This window comes from Melospiza georgiana, chromosome 1, assembly GCF_028018845.1.
Source record: "Melospiza georgiana isolate bMelGeo1 chromosome 1, bMelGeo1.pri, whole genome shotgun sequence".
NCBI lineage: Eukaryota > Metazoa > Chordata > Aves > Passeriformes > Passerellidae > Melospiza > Melospiza georgiana.
Genome location: NC_080430.1, coordinates 104235774 through 104251228, shown reverse-complemented (window position 1 = coordinate 104251228; position 15455 = coordinate 104235774). Strand labels below are relative to the sequence as shown.

At 36.6% G+C, this 15455-nt stretch overlaps 1 protein-coding gene across 1 annotated transcript in view; it reads left to right on the top strand.

The window, feature by feature from the left end:
- PTPRM (protein tyrosine phosphatase receptor type M) overlaps positions 1–15455 on the top strand; it is a 441589-nt gene that overhangs the window by 152240 nt on the left and 273894 nt on the right. Inside the window, exon 6 of the mRNA XM_058023915.1 lies at positions 12999–13173. Within this exon, the coding sequence (XP_057879898.1) occupies positions 12999–13173 (175 nt within the window). The remainder of the gene's footprint in view (positions 1–12998; positions 13174–15455) is intronic.

The window sequence follows — 15455 nt, the reverse complement described above, 5'->3', positions numbered from 1 at the left end:
TGACTCCTATTTAGTACCTCTCTGCTTCTATGCAGCAGAGTTCAAGTTTAGAGGTACACATTTATGTGATCAACAAATTCTTTACTTTTTACAGTCTGCTAGACTGTGAGAGCTATATGTTCTTTAAAAAAAGTAAATAGTTGTGAACTGGTTTGTTACTTCAGTCTCCATGTCTTTCCTAAGTTCTTGTTGGAACCAGCATACATGTTCTAAGTCTAGTAATGCTCAGGCCTTGGAGCTGTCCTCAGTGAAATCCATAAATTGTACTTCACTTCCCTCAGTTGTTTTTTTTTTTCTTTCTCTTTTTAAGTCTTTTCCTCTCTTATTCCCTTTGGAACATGAAGTCTGTTAATTTATGGAGTATTGTAGAACTTTCTACAATTGAAAGGGCCTGCAGGGAATCACGATTCATATGTTAGCTGCCCAAATTAGACCACTGAGGCATGAAATTTGTTTCATGATGCTGTGATCAGTATTTACTCTTTTGGGAAAGGGAAGACAGAAAGCTGTTTACCTATTGCATAGTGCAGAAGAACATTTTTCCTCATTCCACTAGGCAGCCATACTCCCTAGTTCTTGAGCTATGATTGTAAGCTTGTCAGATAATCTGACAGCAAATTGAGTATTTTCACTGATACCATTTCAGGTTAAATTCAAATGAAAGGACTCAAGAAAACCATGTAGTAAAACCATCATACAAGTTTGTTTTTGTCATTGTAATGAGTGTCTGGTTAATAAGGTTATTGGTTAAATTGTATGTTTATGAATTCACATCTCCACTAGATTATATTCTTAACGTAAACATACCTTAAAAAACATCTGAATTTCTACAATTAAAAGATGTGTCTAATCTGCTTACATTTTCTTTTTTCACATCTGTAAACAGCACAGGGTATTGCTAGTATGTGATGATTCTTTCTCTCCTATTGAATGGTTGAGCAAAAATGTCATTCCTGTGCTCCCAGTGTAGGAAAGAAATGAACAGGTGCAACACTGAGCTGTTACTGGTCAAATGAAAGCAGCTGAGACAGTTTTCTGAAAAGCCTCTTAGAGTCCAGTAACTTGGCATAGGAAGCACAACTCTGAATTATAGGAGAGAGGGTGTAGAATTCGTTTTTGGAAGTACACTGCACCAAAATCATGTTGTTGGCTTGCAAGGAATTTGCTTGGTTTTCCATAGCTTCCAAGGCCTGTCTCCTCCTCTTAATTTTCCCATCCTTATCTGCTGCTCCTTGTTATTTGCAGTAGGTTGATTCAGTTGCCTCTGTGTGCTGCTTGTTCTTAGAATGAGCTACAGTATGATTTACAGGAAATTGCTGTCAAGTCATACCCAGATATAATGAAATTCCATTTTAATATCAAACACAATCTTTTGGTATTGCAATTGCATTTTTCAGACATGTGCTTTGACTCGATGTGAGTAGCCTTTCTTGAGACAGCTTCCTCAAAGAGTGGAAAGCTGTAGCTGATGAAAAAGAGAGGTCGTCACTTCACTGCAGTAATTTATTTTTCCTGACTTTATTCTAAAACACGGTTGAAATGTAAATAGTTATTTTAAAATGTTATTCTCAGACACGTAAATTGTATTGCAGAAATAGAGAACTAAAAGTAGAAATTTGTGAGGGTGAGCAGATAACAATAGGATCTCAGGATATGTCTGACAGCTATAGTAAGCAGCATCATCAGATTTACCAGTAGCAAGAGACTAATGGATATTTTTTTGATAAAAGGGTAGAGGGTAAAATCTTTCATACCTTGGTTTATGCATGCAGGATGTGTTCTACTTCATTTGCAGCCAAGAAACTAAGAACAGTATTACTTTAATGGCCAATCTCTCTTCTACCTTATGTAAATAGTTATTTCCTGGATTTGGCTTTTCTTTTAGTCTTTCTTGAAAGCTGTCTTTCACCCTATTCAGTGTATTTTTTTTTTATCCTCAGTAATCTTTGGCTGAAGGTGTGAAGACTATGAGAGATTTTATTCATCTGTATACAAAACTACCTGTATGCATTATTTATTACTTTTTCAAAGGAAGAAATATAGTCCTGTGTCAGAGGGAGTTCTGGAAAGCAAATTGTTTTCCTCAGGAATACAAACGTACCCAAATGACAGATATCAAAAACATCCTTGTAAGAATGTAGAACAAGTGAAATTACTCTTTGCAGATGATGAAAATCAAATAGATTTATAAGATACACAAAATTGTCTCTGTGTGTGCTCCTTTATGTAAATTGCATACAGTAACCCAGAAGGTGAACGAAGCTCTGGACTTCCAGAAGAAGTTTTTGTTGTGCTGTATACTCTTAGACTTTCCCATAATTATAATTTTCATAGCCAAGTTTTGAAGTACTTGAAGAAAAAAAATGCTTTGGCCATTTTGATAGTGAAGCATCAACTCAACTGTTAAATCATATGTCTGTCTTATAACTTGGTAACACAAACAGGTGGAACTTTTGATGTAAACTGTACAATGAGATAGGCCTAAAGATGTTCATTTGAATATTAAAATACTTGTTGTTTTATGAATAGGTGCATTTGTGTACTACAGGAGTGCACAAGACCATTTTCCTCCTGCTCATCAATAGTTCAGTCTTCCAAGACTGGTCAAACCACCCTGTGCAATGCAAATTGTCTGGAGTCCATTGCCTTGAGAAGAGCTTTAATGGCATCAGTCAGCTGAAGATTTTGCCAAGATTGCATGCATCCTGAAGCATGTGCCTCCTGATGTGTTTTTAGGATAAGCTGAGATGATTTTATTGTAAGAAGAACAATTAATTTCCTGTAGGAAGGGACACTATACATTACTGTATAGGTGAAAGTTAAATCTTTATTTATTTTTGTTAAATTCTGATGATTATTTAATATTATTTCCAGGTTTTGGAATGTTAATTTCTTTGTGTCCCCCCCTCCACTCATGTATATATTTAGTGCTTTTTTCCCAGTATTTTATATTAATTCCCCAAAATTCAGTATTTTATTATATTTATATTCCCCAAAATTCAGTATTTTATATTAATTGCCATTAATTGGTTTTAGTTTTTTTTCAGTAATTGTGCAGTAACCTTACCATATGGCAGAAAAACATCTGTGAACAACAGTGTGATATATATTGTGTTTGTGTATTGTGTTAGTGTGTTTGTGTTAGGCAGTGTCTAAGGAGCTGTGTCTTTGGTAAAGCCCTCATTATCTGCCTTACATGTAAATTATCTGATGCATATAATACACTTTTTTACATGGGCTTACTGGTTTAATTCTTGTCTGACTATAGGTTTGACTAATGCTTCTCTGATGCTAAGATTTCTCTTACAGTATCTTTAATTATTAGCAATACCAGAAACTAGGAGAAATTAATTAATTGTGGACTGTTAATGATAAATCCCGGTGAACATATGCAAAAAGCAAAATGTTATCTTGAAATTGATGTATCTGTGAAGTGTTTTGACTTCGGTGAGGTTTGGAGGTGGCAGAAACCTTTGAGTCTAGTGATTTTATTAGTAATCTGTGTGCAGCTGAACATGTTGGGAGTGTGGTGGGCATGTCCATTAAAGGTGGCTTTCCCCCTTGGACACCAAGTTTTCTGTTATAGTTTAGCTTCAGCAGCACTAAGTGGTAATGCAGGCACTGCATGCTCTTCCCTTGTATGATGAGCAGTGAAAGGCACAGCTGGAAAAAGTCAAATGCCTGATGGTGGAGCAGCTATTCTGAATTTACAGCTTTCCATGACTTGTATGACATGTAACAGTGGAGCCAGAAATAAGCCTTATATTCTCTCCTGGAGAGACACTGGAGAAACCTGGCCAGCAAAGCTGCTCTACAGGCTGCGTCTCCCAGTCCACCCAGACTGGAATGCATGGCACAAAAAACCATATGTTGGTAACCATGAGGAAATGTCAGTGAATTTGTTATTGATACTAAAATAATTTGGATAGGGTAGGTGGAAAAATAAATGTCACTTCTATCATCTTGTACCAGCCCCATCATTCCTGAATGGTCTGGAAGTGTTACCCAAAATAGTTGAATTCTGGTGAAAATACTTAACAGTTGTGAATATTACTCAAAACAGTTATGATATCACTCAAAACCCCTAAATCAGGAACTCTTCAGGTCAGTAAGCACAAGAGACCATGTTGGTAGTGATGCCAAAAAAGAAACTTAGGGAATGTAAGCAAATCTGATTGTTTTATTAAAAACCCTAAGACCCTAAGCAAGCCTTGATGCAGTAGGAAAAATGTAGCGTAGATAGAGGGCAGATGTGCTTTCCTTTGCAGTGGTGCTGGTCATCCATCAGGTTGGAAGGAGTGATAATGGGTGATGTTCTCCAAAGGCCTTCCTTTGTCACCTGTCTAGCAGAGGTGGAGTTTGCTTTGCCAAGAGTGTGCTTGTGAAACTGAAATATGCACTTGGTATCCAACTAGTATAGCCAAGTGTTCCTGCTTATGAAGGTAATGTGGGGTCAGAATTTTTTAATAGAGGCATTAAAGTTTGAAAAAGCATTTTTCTCACAAAAATAGTGTCCCTTATCTGCTGTCTTTTTGGTAATCTTCAGTATCCAAAAGAGATTTGAGAGAAGAAGGAAACCTGAAGCATTCATGAACTGTAGAAGTTTTCCTTTTAGAGGTACGCTGTAAACTCTCTTAAATGCACTGGGACCTTCATTATGGACAACAGTGCAAAACCTGAAGAGACTTGGGGAAAGCTTGGCCAAGTTTGTTTGCAAGTAGCCTGAACAGTGACTGGATTTTGATCTTCTGCGTTTGCATATTATATCTATAGTGTCAGAAGTACCATGCAAGAGAGCTGTTACTGTTTTTGTATTACAAGGATGATACAAAACATGAACTCTATATAAAATACTTGTGGTAACAGGTAATAATAGTTCTTGTTTCTTCTTCCTTTTCTCCCTGTTTTTGATATGTATCTCAGGTATACAGAAGCTACCAAATATTAATGAATTGACTACATATATTGGTTTGCAGAAAATTTGCTTATCTGCAGACAAGTACATACATAGGTCAGAGGGGATACATGTAAACCTTTCCTTTCTTCCATCCCTATGTATATATATTCTCATCTGATGAAGTAACCCATAAGAAAAGTTATTCTGGGATTACCTTTATCAGTCAAACCTTTTGGAAATTCTTGTCTGATTTTAAAAATGAAGCAACCCAAGGGTTCATTTTTCAAGAAACTCATTGTGATGTGTTAGTCTTCCAGTTACTGTGGAGTGTTAAATAATGAAATGGTGATTAACAGACGTAAGGTAGTGAAACAGTTGACCTGTGCCACAGAGAGCTGGTTAAAGTCAGCTTTCCTTTCAAGAGTGCAGGATGTTGGCCTGTTTCTGGGTCCTGAAGACTGCCTTGATATGAAGCACTGTTCAGCAGCAGAAGAATCACTTAAGGACACGCAAGAATTAGGGAACAGATAAAATAAATTCAGTAAGTTTTCTGTGCTATGCTGGACCTTTGGGAGGAAGAAACAATGACCTTTACCATGAATGCTGTAGGTAAAATGTGCAGACTTAGTGCTGGGAGGAAGGTATCTTGTTCAAATTGGAGTTCAGGAGAGGCTTTTTTTAAAAAAAATAAAGAATAAAGGCTTTTGAAGCTGTTTTGAGGCAAGGAAAACCAAAGTCAAGTTTAAATCCAAGGAGAACATGATGGGAAGGAAACAGACCACTGGGGAAGGTGAATGTTGGGGGTGGGAGCTGTTAAACTGTGACTTGATTAGTGTGATTGTCTCAGTAATTAAGACTGAAACGCCTCCAGCCAAAGCCCTCTATATCAGCTTCTTGTTACATGAACCAATTTGTGCCTTAATTTCTACTGATTATTGCTGCTATGGTTGTTTTTATTCAAATTGCACTGACAAGATTGAGAGGTTTATTACAGCTTTCTTTACTCTGTTTTCACCATTCATTCCTCCCATTTGGAAGAATCTATCCAGGAGGCAGTAGCTGAGCCCATAATGATTTGTCATCCTCAAATCTCTGTGTGTGTCTCCTTATTGGCTGCTTCTTCCTTACCTGTTTGGTAGGACTCAATGTTGCTTTGGCTTTGCCTGCTGTTCTGCTTGTTTTAAACTTTGCAGTAGACTTCAGGCTGGCCCCACAACTTGCATGTTGGAGATTTTTCTTCCCACGCTGCCTTTCTTCCCCACATTAACACTTTTGAAGTGAAGGAAATGTGGGGCATAAGTGCCCTGGTTTTTAACTCTCCTATTATGTAGTTGCCTAGAAAAAGCAAAGACCTGCATTACTAGGCCTTGTGTAGTGTGTACCAATGAAAATTAAGCTAATGAGCTCTGCTTCCTCAATTTCTCCTCATCACTTTGCTTCTTTCTGGCCCCTCCATAAGCCTGACATCTGCAGAATGCCAAGCCTCAGAGTATTTAAATTCCTGTATATGTTCACTTCAGTTTTTAGCAAGGTGTTCATCCTAGGTCTTGGAATTTTAAACACAAACAGGAGGATGATAAGTACTAAGTGTTGTGTACTTCAAAGAATTAATATACATTATTTGAGTAAATGACTTTATAAGTAGGACTGTGAGTTCCAACAAAATGCATGGTAGATACATGGATCATTGCCATAATTTTTATTCAAGTATTAAACTCCCTGTTAGATATTTTCTGGTACTTTGTTTTCTCCAGATGTTTCTGAGGCTGTAGTTTTCTGCAACTCATTTTATATTCTATTGTGTGCTATTAAAAATGAATGGAAAGAAGATTTGTGATTTTACATATTTTGTGAGCACTGGCGAATTGTTAGAGGAGATAAACTCTTCTTAGCTGCTCTGGAATTTAAAGTAAAAATAAGAAATAGACTGAACAGGAGTTGAATTTTTGGATTTATTTTCCTTACTTCTAAAATGTCTATGTAATAACAGATTTTCTCCTGTCAGAATGATACAACATAATTTCAGTATATGAGTAGGGAGTAACTGCTTTGGTTAAATTACAAAGAGTTTAATGACTCCAGAAAATACATTGTCTTTGTTTACTTTGTGTTTGTAACTGTGTCTTCAAATAGATGTCAGTGCTTCATTTTTGATGTGACTACTCAATGTGTAACTTAAATAGGATTTTATGATACAACCTGACAACTCCAGCCAGTATTTAGGTTTAGTCATAATAAACAGGGACTTCTGGAGGCCTGTGTGATTTGAAGAAAAGGCTCAGTTATCAAACATTAAATTACTGAAAGCAGAAGCCTTTCTTGAAAGGTAAAATAATAATAATAGCTTGCTTCAATGCCCGTTAGTTACACCTGCAGAGAGCAATTCCATCTCATAGCAGAATAATTCTGAATAGGACAATAATCATCTTTTTCTATCTTGCCCTTATTACTTGAATGAAATAGAGCTGTTAACTTAGATGGAATAAATACTGGATAATCACAGGATGTGTGATGGCTCTAAACTAGACTGACAAAAGTTGTCTTGGTTATGAACATGAATCTAGAAATTCAGAGGTAGCCATCTTAGTTACTGGAATTACCTGAACTCTGCAAAGTAATATTCCTGAGGTATTAATTACTATTTGATTTAGGTTTTATACACATTTTAAACAAAAATTGCTTCTGGCCTTGCTGGTTTTATTTGAGATCCCGCTGGTGTGACTCTAATCACAGTTTTATAAATGTGCATATTTGGAAGTGGGATAATACAAACCCTTTCTTCTGTTAAAAGTATAAAAAGCTGCCTAATCTACCCATATGGACAGAGGCTGACTGATGTTTCCTTTTAACTTTCTCACAAAATTGTTGATACTTGCCTTGAGAGTGATTATCACTGGTAGTGCTGGATGTAACATCCCAGAAGTTCAATGCCTTTGAATTGCTGCTACATTTTTGTTAAAAGTATTTCTGAAAGGTTTAATATATAGATTGTTGCTGCTAAATTGCTGTTCATTTAAAAGACTTAGAATTAGTTCATTGCCTAGCCTAGAAGAGCCAGTAAGTGTAATTTAAAGAACTATAACCTATTTTTTTTTCAGTCTAACTTACCTAAAATGGAAAAATAACATGCATTTTAACAATGCTTTTAGCTGTCGGTATATGCATTTAATATATTGGTACTAGGAATATGGGTTTTTCAAGCTGTGTAAATCTTGAAGTTAAATTAAGCTTATTTTTATATCCCCATATATTAAATAACTTGTTTTTAATAGAAAATTTATTCTTACAAGTGACTTACCGGTTATATATTTTTATTAGTTGGCTTAAATGGCATTTCTTTACATATGCATTTGGTATTTTTTGAAAGCTTTCTCTGAGCATTTGAAAATGCACAGGTTCCTCGGCAGCCAGTGAAATCTGTTACTTTCATTTTTGGATCTCAGTATTTATTCTGTGACCATGGTTCTTGTGTTCTAAGGAGGTGAGATAGCTCTGCCCTGGGGACATGGCCTTTGTAGACCAAGCAGGTCTAACATTAAATGATTATGGCAGCTTCCTCTTTGTAAAGAATGAAGTATCCTGTTCACACAGTTCTCAAAGTCCCAGGGGCAGGAAGAGCTAACAGCCCTAATCAGTACTAAAGCCTCAGACTTTTGTGTGGCAAATCAGGGCTGAAGTAAAGAAAGTTAAAAGAACCGTATTTATTTTTGAATCATATTTTAAAAAACCAAACAAAACAAAAGCCCCACCCAGAAAACAGGATGCTGCAAATTTGCTTGAACAACCTGTGCTAGTAGGTTTTAATACCAGTACCATAGTGCTATATTGCTAATCATTAATTTTATCCTCTTTTCTGGAATGGGATCAGTCAATTACGGACTTGTCATTTTTTGTTTATTTTTCAATAAAATGTCATGTATTTGGGAAGACTCAGGCTTTCATGTAAAAAGTGAGAATTTGCAAGACCTACTGGTAAATTGAAGAATCTCAAAAAACCTAAGAGTCAAGTTTTAATGACTATAGTTAGTAAAACTAACTATAGTTAGTTAGTAAACTGTTATATATAGTTAGTATAAAATATCATACGGTTAGTAAATAAAATATCATTATAGTTAGTAAAAAATATCATAATCGAACTCTATTTGTGCGTGTTTAGATTGTTGCATTAGGGAGTGATGAAAACTTACTTTTCTGAAGGCTACTAAAAATAGTTCTTTGTGAAGAAATGGTAACGGGATGTGCTAGAATGTTTAATAAACAAGTTTTCATTTGATATGTTATTTTTAACCATTCTAAATGAAATAGCTGTTAGCAGTCAGCACTGAGAACTGGTAATTTATCACACAGTGAGCTGAAATGGGCCTGTTAAACACTGGAAAAAAAGATACCAAACCTGGGTAACTTTCTGAAATCATGGCAGTAAGTCAGGGGAAACAAAATGTGAATCACAAATAAAGGAGTGAAGCTGGATGTGTGGGTACTGCTACAACAGAAACAATTCTGTATTTATACATCAAATTGTTAATAGCATTTTTTCAGACTAAAAATAGTCTTCTCCCATTATTCTACTGCTGAAATAAGAGTTTGGGAGAAGTTGTAGGTGTGGGATTATTTTTTAAATTTTTTTTCTGCGCAGCCTTTGTAACAGTCTTCCAGTTGCCTAGAGGATTGAACAATGCCTATAGATTGAACTTTCCTTACACTTGAATTCATTACCTTCATTATTGTTCCTTTATGCTTAGGCTTAAATCAATTAGGCAGCTCTCCTACTCATTTGCTGTCATCCCAGAAGGGAGGGAAAACTTGCTCTCTTGGGCTGTATTTTTTCTTGTGGAAAACGTAAAGCAATTATGTTTCTTTGTCTGTTACAGACACTATATTTTCCTTCAATATATTTCTCCCTAAAGAGACTAAAGAAGAAAATTGGACTTTTTTCTTCTTTGAGTTCCAGTAAAAAATGTCATGCTAGTGATTCTGTGGGACTATTTGAGTTCTAACATATAATTAGACACACTACACTTTGCCTCCATGAGTTTGCAATGTTCAAGAGAATTCAGTCAAGATAATCTTTATTGATAATAATCTCCCATATATTTTACAGCTTTGTTTTAGTATTAATAATAAAGGATTTTTATTCCAGAGCTCTTTCATGAATTTTGAAGCCACAATTAATAACCTTTTCTCACCTGGATTTTGGTGGAGGGAAAATTTGCTCAAATCCTCTGTGGAACCAAGCTGAGTTACGTTTAAGGCTTCTCTAGCTTTTTCATTTGAGCAAGTGATCTATGCTTCCTGGTCTAATTTGGCTTCTCTTTTTTTCAGTTAAAATTATTGGTATGTGAATCAATGACATGTGTTACGAAGCCATGTAAGTCAATTATTTGATCAAACTAAGATTTCCTGTTCTAGAACAGCAGTTAAAACATTCAAAATCAGGTGAGATTAGTATATTTGAGAATCAGCAGAAGGTGAAAAAGATTATGGGAGGCAGGTGAAATAGTAATTTATTGTAACTGCTACAGTGCATTGATTAGTTCCGATTTCCATTCTAAATATGCATGAAAAAGATGGGAAATGTGTCCTCTAGGGATAGTTGTTGGAGCAGTTGCCTTCAAGGACTGCTGGCAGTGTCTGTGAACACCCAGACTGTGAAGTTCAGGGTTTTTACCAGCCCCTTGGAGGTCTGAGGGAATGGTGTGGTAGGAGACAGTTCTCTGTGTAGGGCCAGCAGGGGCTGTGTATGCACCATATCTTGCCATGATTGCCCCCTCTTCAGGAACTGCAGATTAAGGCAGAAATTACAGTGGCATTGCTTCATCCTTTCCCTTCACATCTCTTTCTCTGGGGGAAAAGCAAGAAATTATTTTAAAATATTTACAGTTCTTCAGTTGTATGGTGACTCGTAAGTGTCCTGGTAAGTTGTGGATGCAGGTGTCCCATGTGGAAGGGGGGTTTTCTGTGCAGGCTGGAGAGCGAAGTAGTTTGTTCCCACTCTAAATGAGCTGAGCTAGTTTAGGTGCTAGAATTAATCATTGTGTGGCACTATGTTTTTCCCTGGGGAATAACTTATCCTATTTCTTGGCAGGATAAAATAGCCTGTATGCATGTTGCATGCCTTCCTGATGTTGCAGCTAGAAAAATGGGAATGGTGATATGGATGGGTGTAATGTAACCATGAGATTTGGGTATGTTTGGGATCCTTCAAGAGCCTGAAAGCTGTAGTAACATACTTTAAAACTGGCTTAGGGCTTGTGACTGATTGATCAGCAGTTCTGATTATCAGGATTAATTAAGTTATTGTATTAGGTAAGAAACAATGTGGCTTTTAAGAAATACTCATTCTCCAAACTTCTAATTAACCCACTGCTTATCTCCTGTTATCAGCAGCCATTCTCGCTAGAAGGATATTACAGTGGCAAAAAATAGTAGTTTTGAAATATTAGTTTGAAATGTTTCTTTCCAAGTTTAGGTTTTTGTGACTGCAATGCCGCATCACAGAAGCTGCTTTATCAGCAGCTCAAACTTTGAGGAACCTTAAGGAGCTGTCAACTATCTGAAGGAATTCTCAATAATTTATGACTGAATAATTTTTAAGACGTGATAGCACATTCTTCTTTGGACATATTACAACTTTTTTTCCCCTTTCACATTAGCTAGACATCACCCATGTTTTCTTTTGAAGAGGAAATAACTTTACTGTGCATTAGAATCAGTATTTATTGTTAATTATGTTGCTTCTTTGGTATAACAGCATGATTAACTTTGACTTGGTTTTGTGATTTATGGATGAGTTTAATTTTGTGTGATTGTTGTTTAGAATTCTTCTGTTGTAACTTGTATTTCAAGGATACTTCCAATTTAGTGGTAAATAAGATCATCGTAAAATGAGATCAGTATTTTCTATATGTCTTAAATTGAGCTGGAGAAATTACAGACTCTGGGACAGAAAAGCAGACAATCACCAGTGTTGTTGGTTTATAGAAGCTTGATAGTGCAGGATCCTTGATCTGCTTGAAGCTCCTCCAGTCAGAGAAACACTAAACATACCTGGTGTCAATATTTAGCATCAGACAGTGTGTTGCCTTCCTGGAGAGAGTGATTTTTGTGACGTGCTGGTTGGCATTTTCCAGTTTGTCTTCATGTTTCGATATTGGTTGTAGCCTTCGGTGTGTTGGAATACATACCATTGTATAACAAGTGCATCTTTCTTGTTTGCTTGTTTGGGTTAATGTTGTCACTACATTTTGGTGGTTGGTTTGATTTTATTTTTTTCCATCCAGCTTTCATAATTCAATCATTACACATTTTCTGCGGGGTTGTGAATGTTTGTAGTGCACATATCCTATTTCATGGTCAGGTGGAGCATGAGTTCTGATGAGGATTTGAGAGCCAAGTCTCTCTGCCATTATCTCTGTGTCAAAGGATGTGGCAAGTTGTCATCTATGCCTTATTCTGTCTTCCGCCCTCTGTTTTTTGCTCCTTGTGCTCCTCAGCTGTTACAGGGCTCATTTTCTTGTGCCATACATGTAATGTGTTGAATTGACAGCAAGACACTGTGCTGAAAAAGAAACTACCCAGTTTCCAGTGCTATGCTGAGAAAGTGAGAGATGGAGACAGCTTCAGGTCATTTACCTGATTAATCTCTGCCTAGTCTCTTCCACCAGAGTCACTGATAACCCCTTGGGTGGGTGCTGCTATGAGAACCATCCACTAATGTTTCCCTGAAAAATGCATATCCCAAGCAACAGATGCAGGAAGTCAAGAGAAAGCACAGGCTGACTATGCTGGGCTACATTTTCTAAAAAATCTAAGTGTTTGTGTAAAACAAGCAAGCAAATGTTACATTGTTCTCATATGTTTCTCTTGGTTAATCTATAAAGAGCTGAAAGCAACTGTTACAGATTAACAGTTGCCCACTCATGATGAATGGTTTAACTCGCACGGGAAGGCAGAAAAGTCTCGCTGTCACACCTGTAAAAGTAACATACAGACTTCTGCTTTTATCTCTCCTTCTGGGGAACTTGGGAGAAGTAAAATGGATCATCAGTATATATTTTTTAATATGACTAACCACAATATTTATTTTATTTTCTTTGCATAGGGTATTTATGTACGGGATGCACCTCTGAAGGACATAAAAGTGTTCAATGCCCGGCGATTTGTAGCTCTCTTCAGTGTGGTGAATGCCACCAAGCGGGACGCCGGCAACTATCGCTGCATGATCCGGACGGAAGGAGGAGTTGGTGTATCCAACTATGCAGAACTGATAGTCAAAGGTACTTCACCATACAAATCAGTATTGGCATGCTCCCTGTGTGCAATCAGGGCTTGCAGTTGCTAATGCAGTAAGAATGTCATCCATAGCCTGTTAAACTTGATAAGAGGTTCAGTAAATAGATTTTACTTATGTAAATCCTAAGAGTCTATCCAGCTGTAACAAGGGAGTGATAGAAGAAGCCAGGGCTAATTAACTAGGTACTTGCTGATTGCTGTTTTCAGTATTTCCCTAAAACGCACTGTTCAGACCTGTATGTCTTTACAACGTTATTTGAAGTATGAACATGATAATGGCTACTTGCCTGCTTTGTGGGGATGGTATTCTAAAAATATACTTACTACAAAGTATGCAAGATTTACATTTAAGTGGACACATAAAATACACATATTTCAGTATATGGAAGGGTTTTTTAAAGTACTTTGGGGAACACTTGGAATGGGGAATAATCTGTCACCAGTAGAAGAGGATGCAAGAAAGCCATAATTGAGAATAAACCATTTTCCAAAAGCAAGAATAGGGTTTTAGTAAATGTGTTGTAGAGAAAATGCAGAGAAACAGGACAAGAGAAGGATGTTGGAAATAACCAGGGTATGAAGGTAACAAGACAAGAAAAATTGTAGCATGAAAACATAAAAGAGCTATTTAAATGAACAGATGAAAAGAGAAACAAATAGAGTGGGTGAGATGAGAATGTAATTATAAGGCATGGTGGAAAAAATGAGGTTATTTCAGTCCAAGCATGAAAAGAAAATAAAGTGGATGGCCAAAAATAGATATGTATGAAAGTCAGCAAAAAAAGGAAGCGTGCACTATAACCCCAGTAGGAATGATGAAGCATCTTTCAGACCTAACACAAGTGAAAACAAAGAGGAATGAGCAGTGCCTGTAGGAGGCAGAGGGAGGAGTTACTGCATCAGTGAGGAGAGGTGCAGGAAGCCAGAGTTCATTTCTTCTCAGTCTCTTTGATTCAGGGTATTTTAATTTATTAGTGCTTCTTTTGAGGTGCAATAGATGAAATTATGAAGCGTATCATTAAAGCATTTGTGCTTACCCAGATTCTTTCAGAAAATCTGCACTGGGCACTGTGAGCAAGTGGATAGCCTTAGGGTGTAATCCCATTAACTGCTTGTAGAGTGGCAAAGTAATTATGGTAATCCCCATTGCCTGTATTGGAGCTTTTATGAGACCACCTGCAGGTCATTCCTTCTGACCTAAAAAGACCCATTTTAAGCATTGTGCTGTAAAACATTAGATGACTGTACTGAACAGCAGCATTAGGGGCTAATGAATAAATACGCTTTCTTATTGATGGCATGTAATTAAGAAATGGTATTTCCTAATTTTTAGCAGGTTTTCTGCAATATCAGTTAGCAGACTTCAAAGATAACAGGTTGAGTTCAGTGCAGCTATATATTTTTTAATCCATTACTATCCATAAATCATGAAGAATGTATATATGCCCACACTACATGTTTAGTATAATTGTGAATTGCTGATGGCTTAATAATAGTATGTGTAAAAACATTGGTGTGATTACTCCCCCCTCTTTGTTACAAGCAATGAATTTAATTCTCTTTTCGTTTACACTTGTGTAACTAAACTGCCTTACGAGGAATTTCTTTAGAATTACGTTGCTGAAATGACAGGAGAGTCAAATGGCACATTCGTAAGTTGAAGAGGATCAGTTCTTCACATTTATCATGCTCCATTTCATTTTGGTTACTGAACCTGTAACTCAAGTTGCAAAAAGTTTTACTCTGGCATAGGGCTTTTTTCAAAACATATTTGCTTTTAAGTCGAGATGTTTGCGCAGTAGAGTGGGTTAGAACTCTTGTACAACATTCATTCCACTTCACTGTAGACAAAGTTTCACTAAACAGGAACTTACTCTAAGTAGATTCCAATTATGTTTGGAAAGATCTTTCGGCTTTGTAGTGCTGTTGTGGCCTGATGGTGTGTGGCACTGGAGACAAGGTACCAAAACTCTTGAAAAGAACAGAAGGGCTGCTATTTTAAGGTGCTGCAAATCAAACCTACAATCACAAAGGAATAGGAATGAGATCTTGAAAATGAAAGACATTTAAGAAACTGCCAGGTGTTCTTACTCTGTTCTTTTTTTTGTCTTCTTTTTTTCACCTGAGTGAGCATGTTTCAGCAGTATGGAGGGGGAAAATTGCAATTAAAGAGCTGTCTGTTCTATTATTAAATAAGAGTAAACATGAATATTGTCTAGTTAATGAGAAAAAGCTTGTCAGTGAACAATTAGTCTGGCCTTAAAGT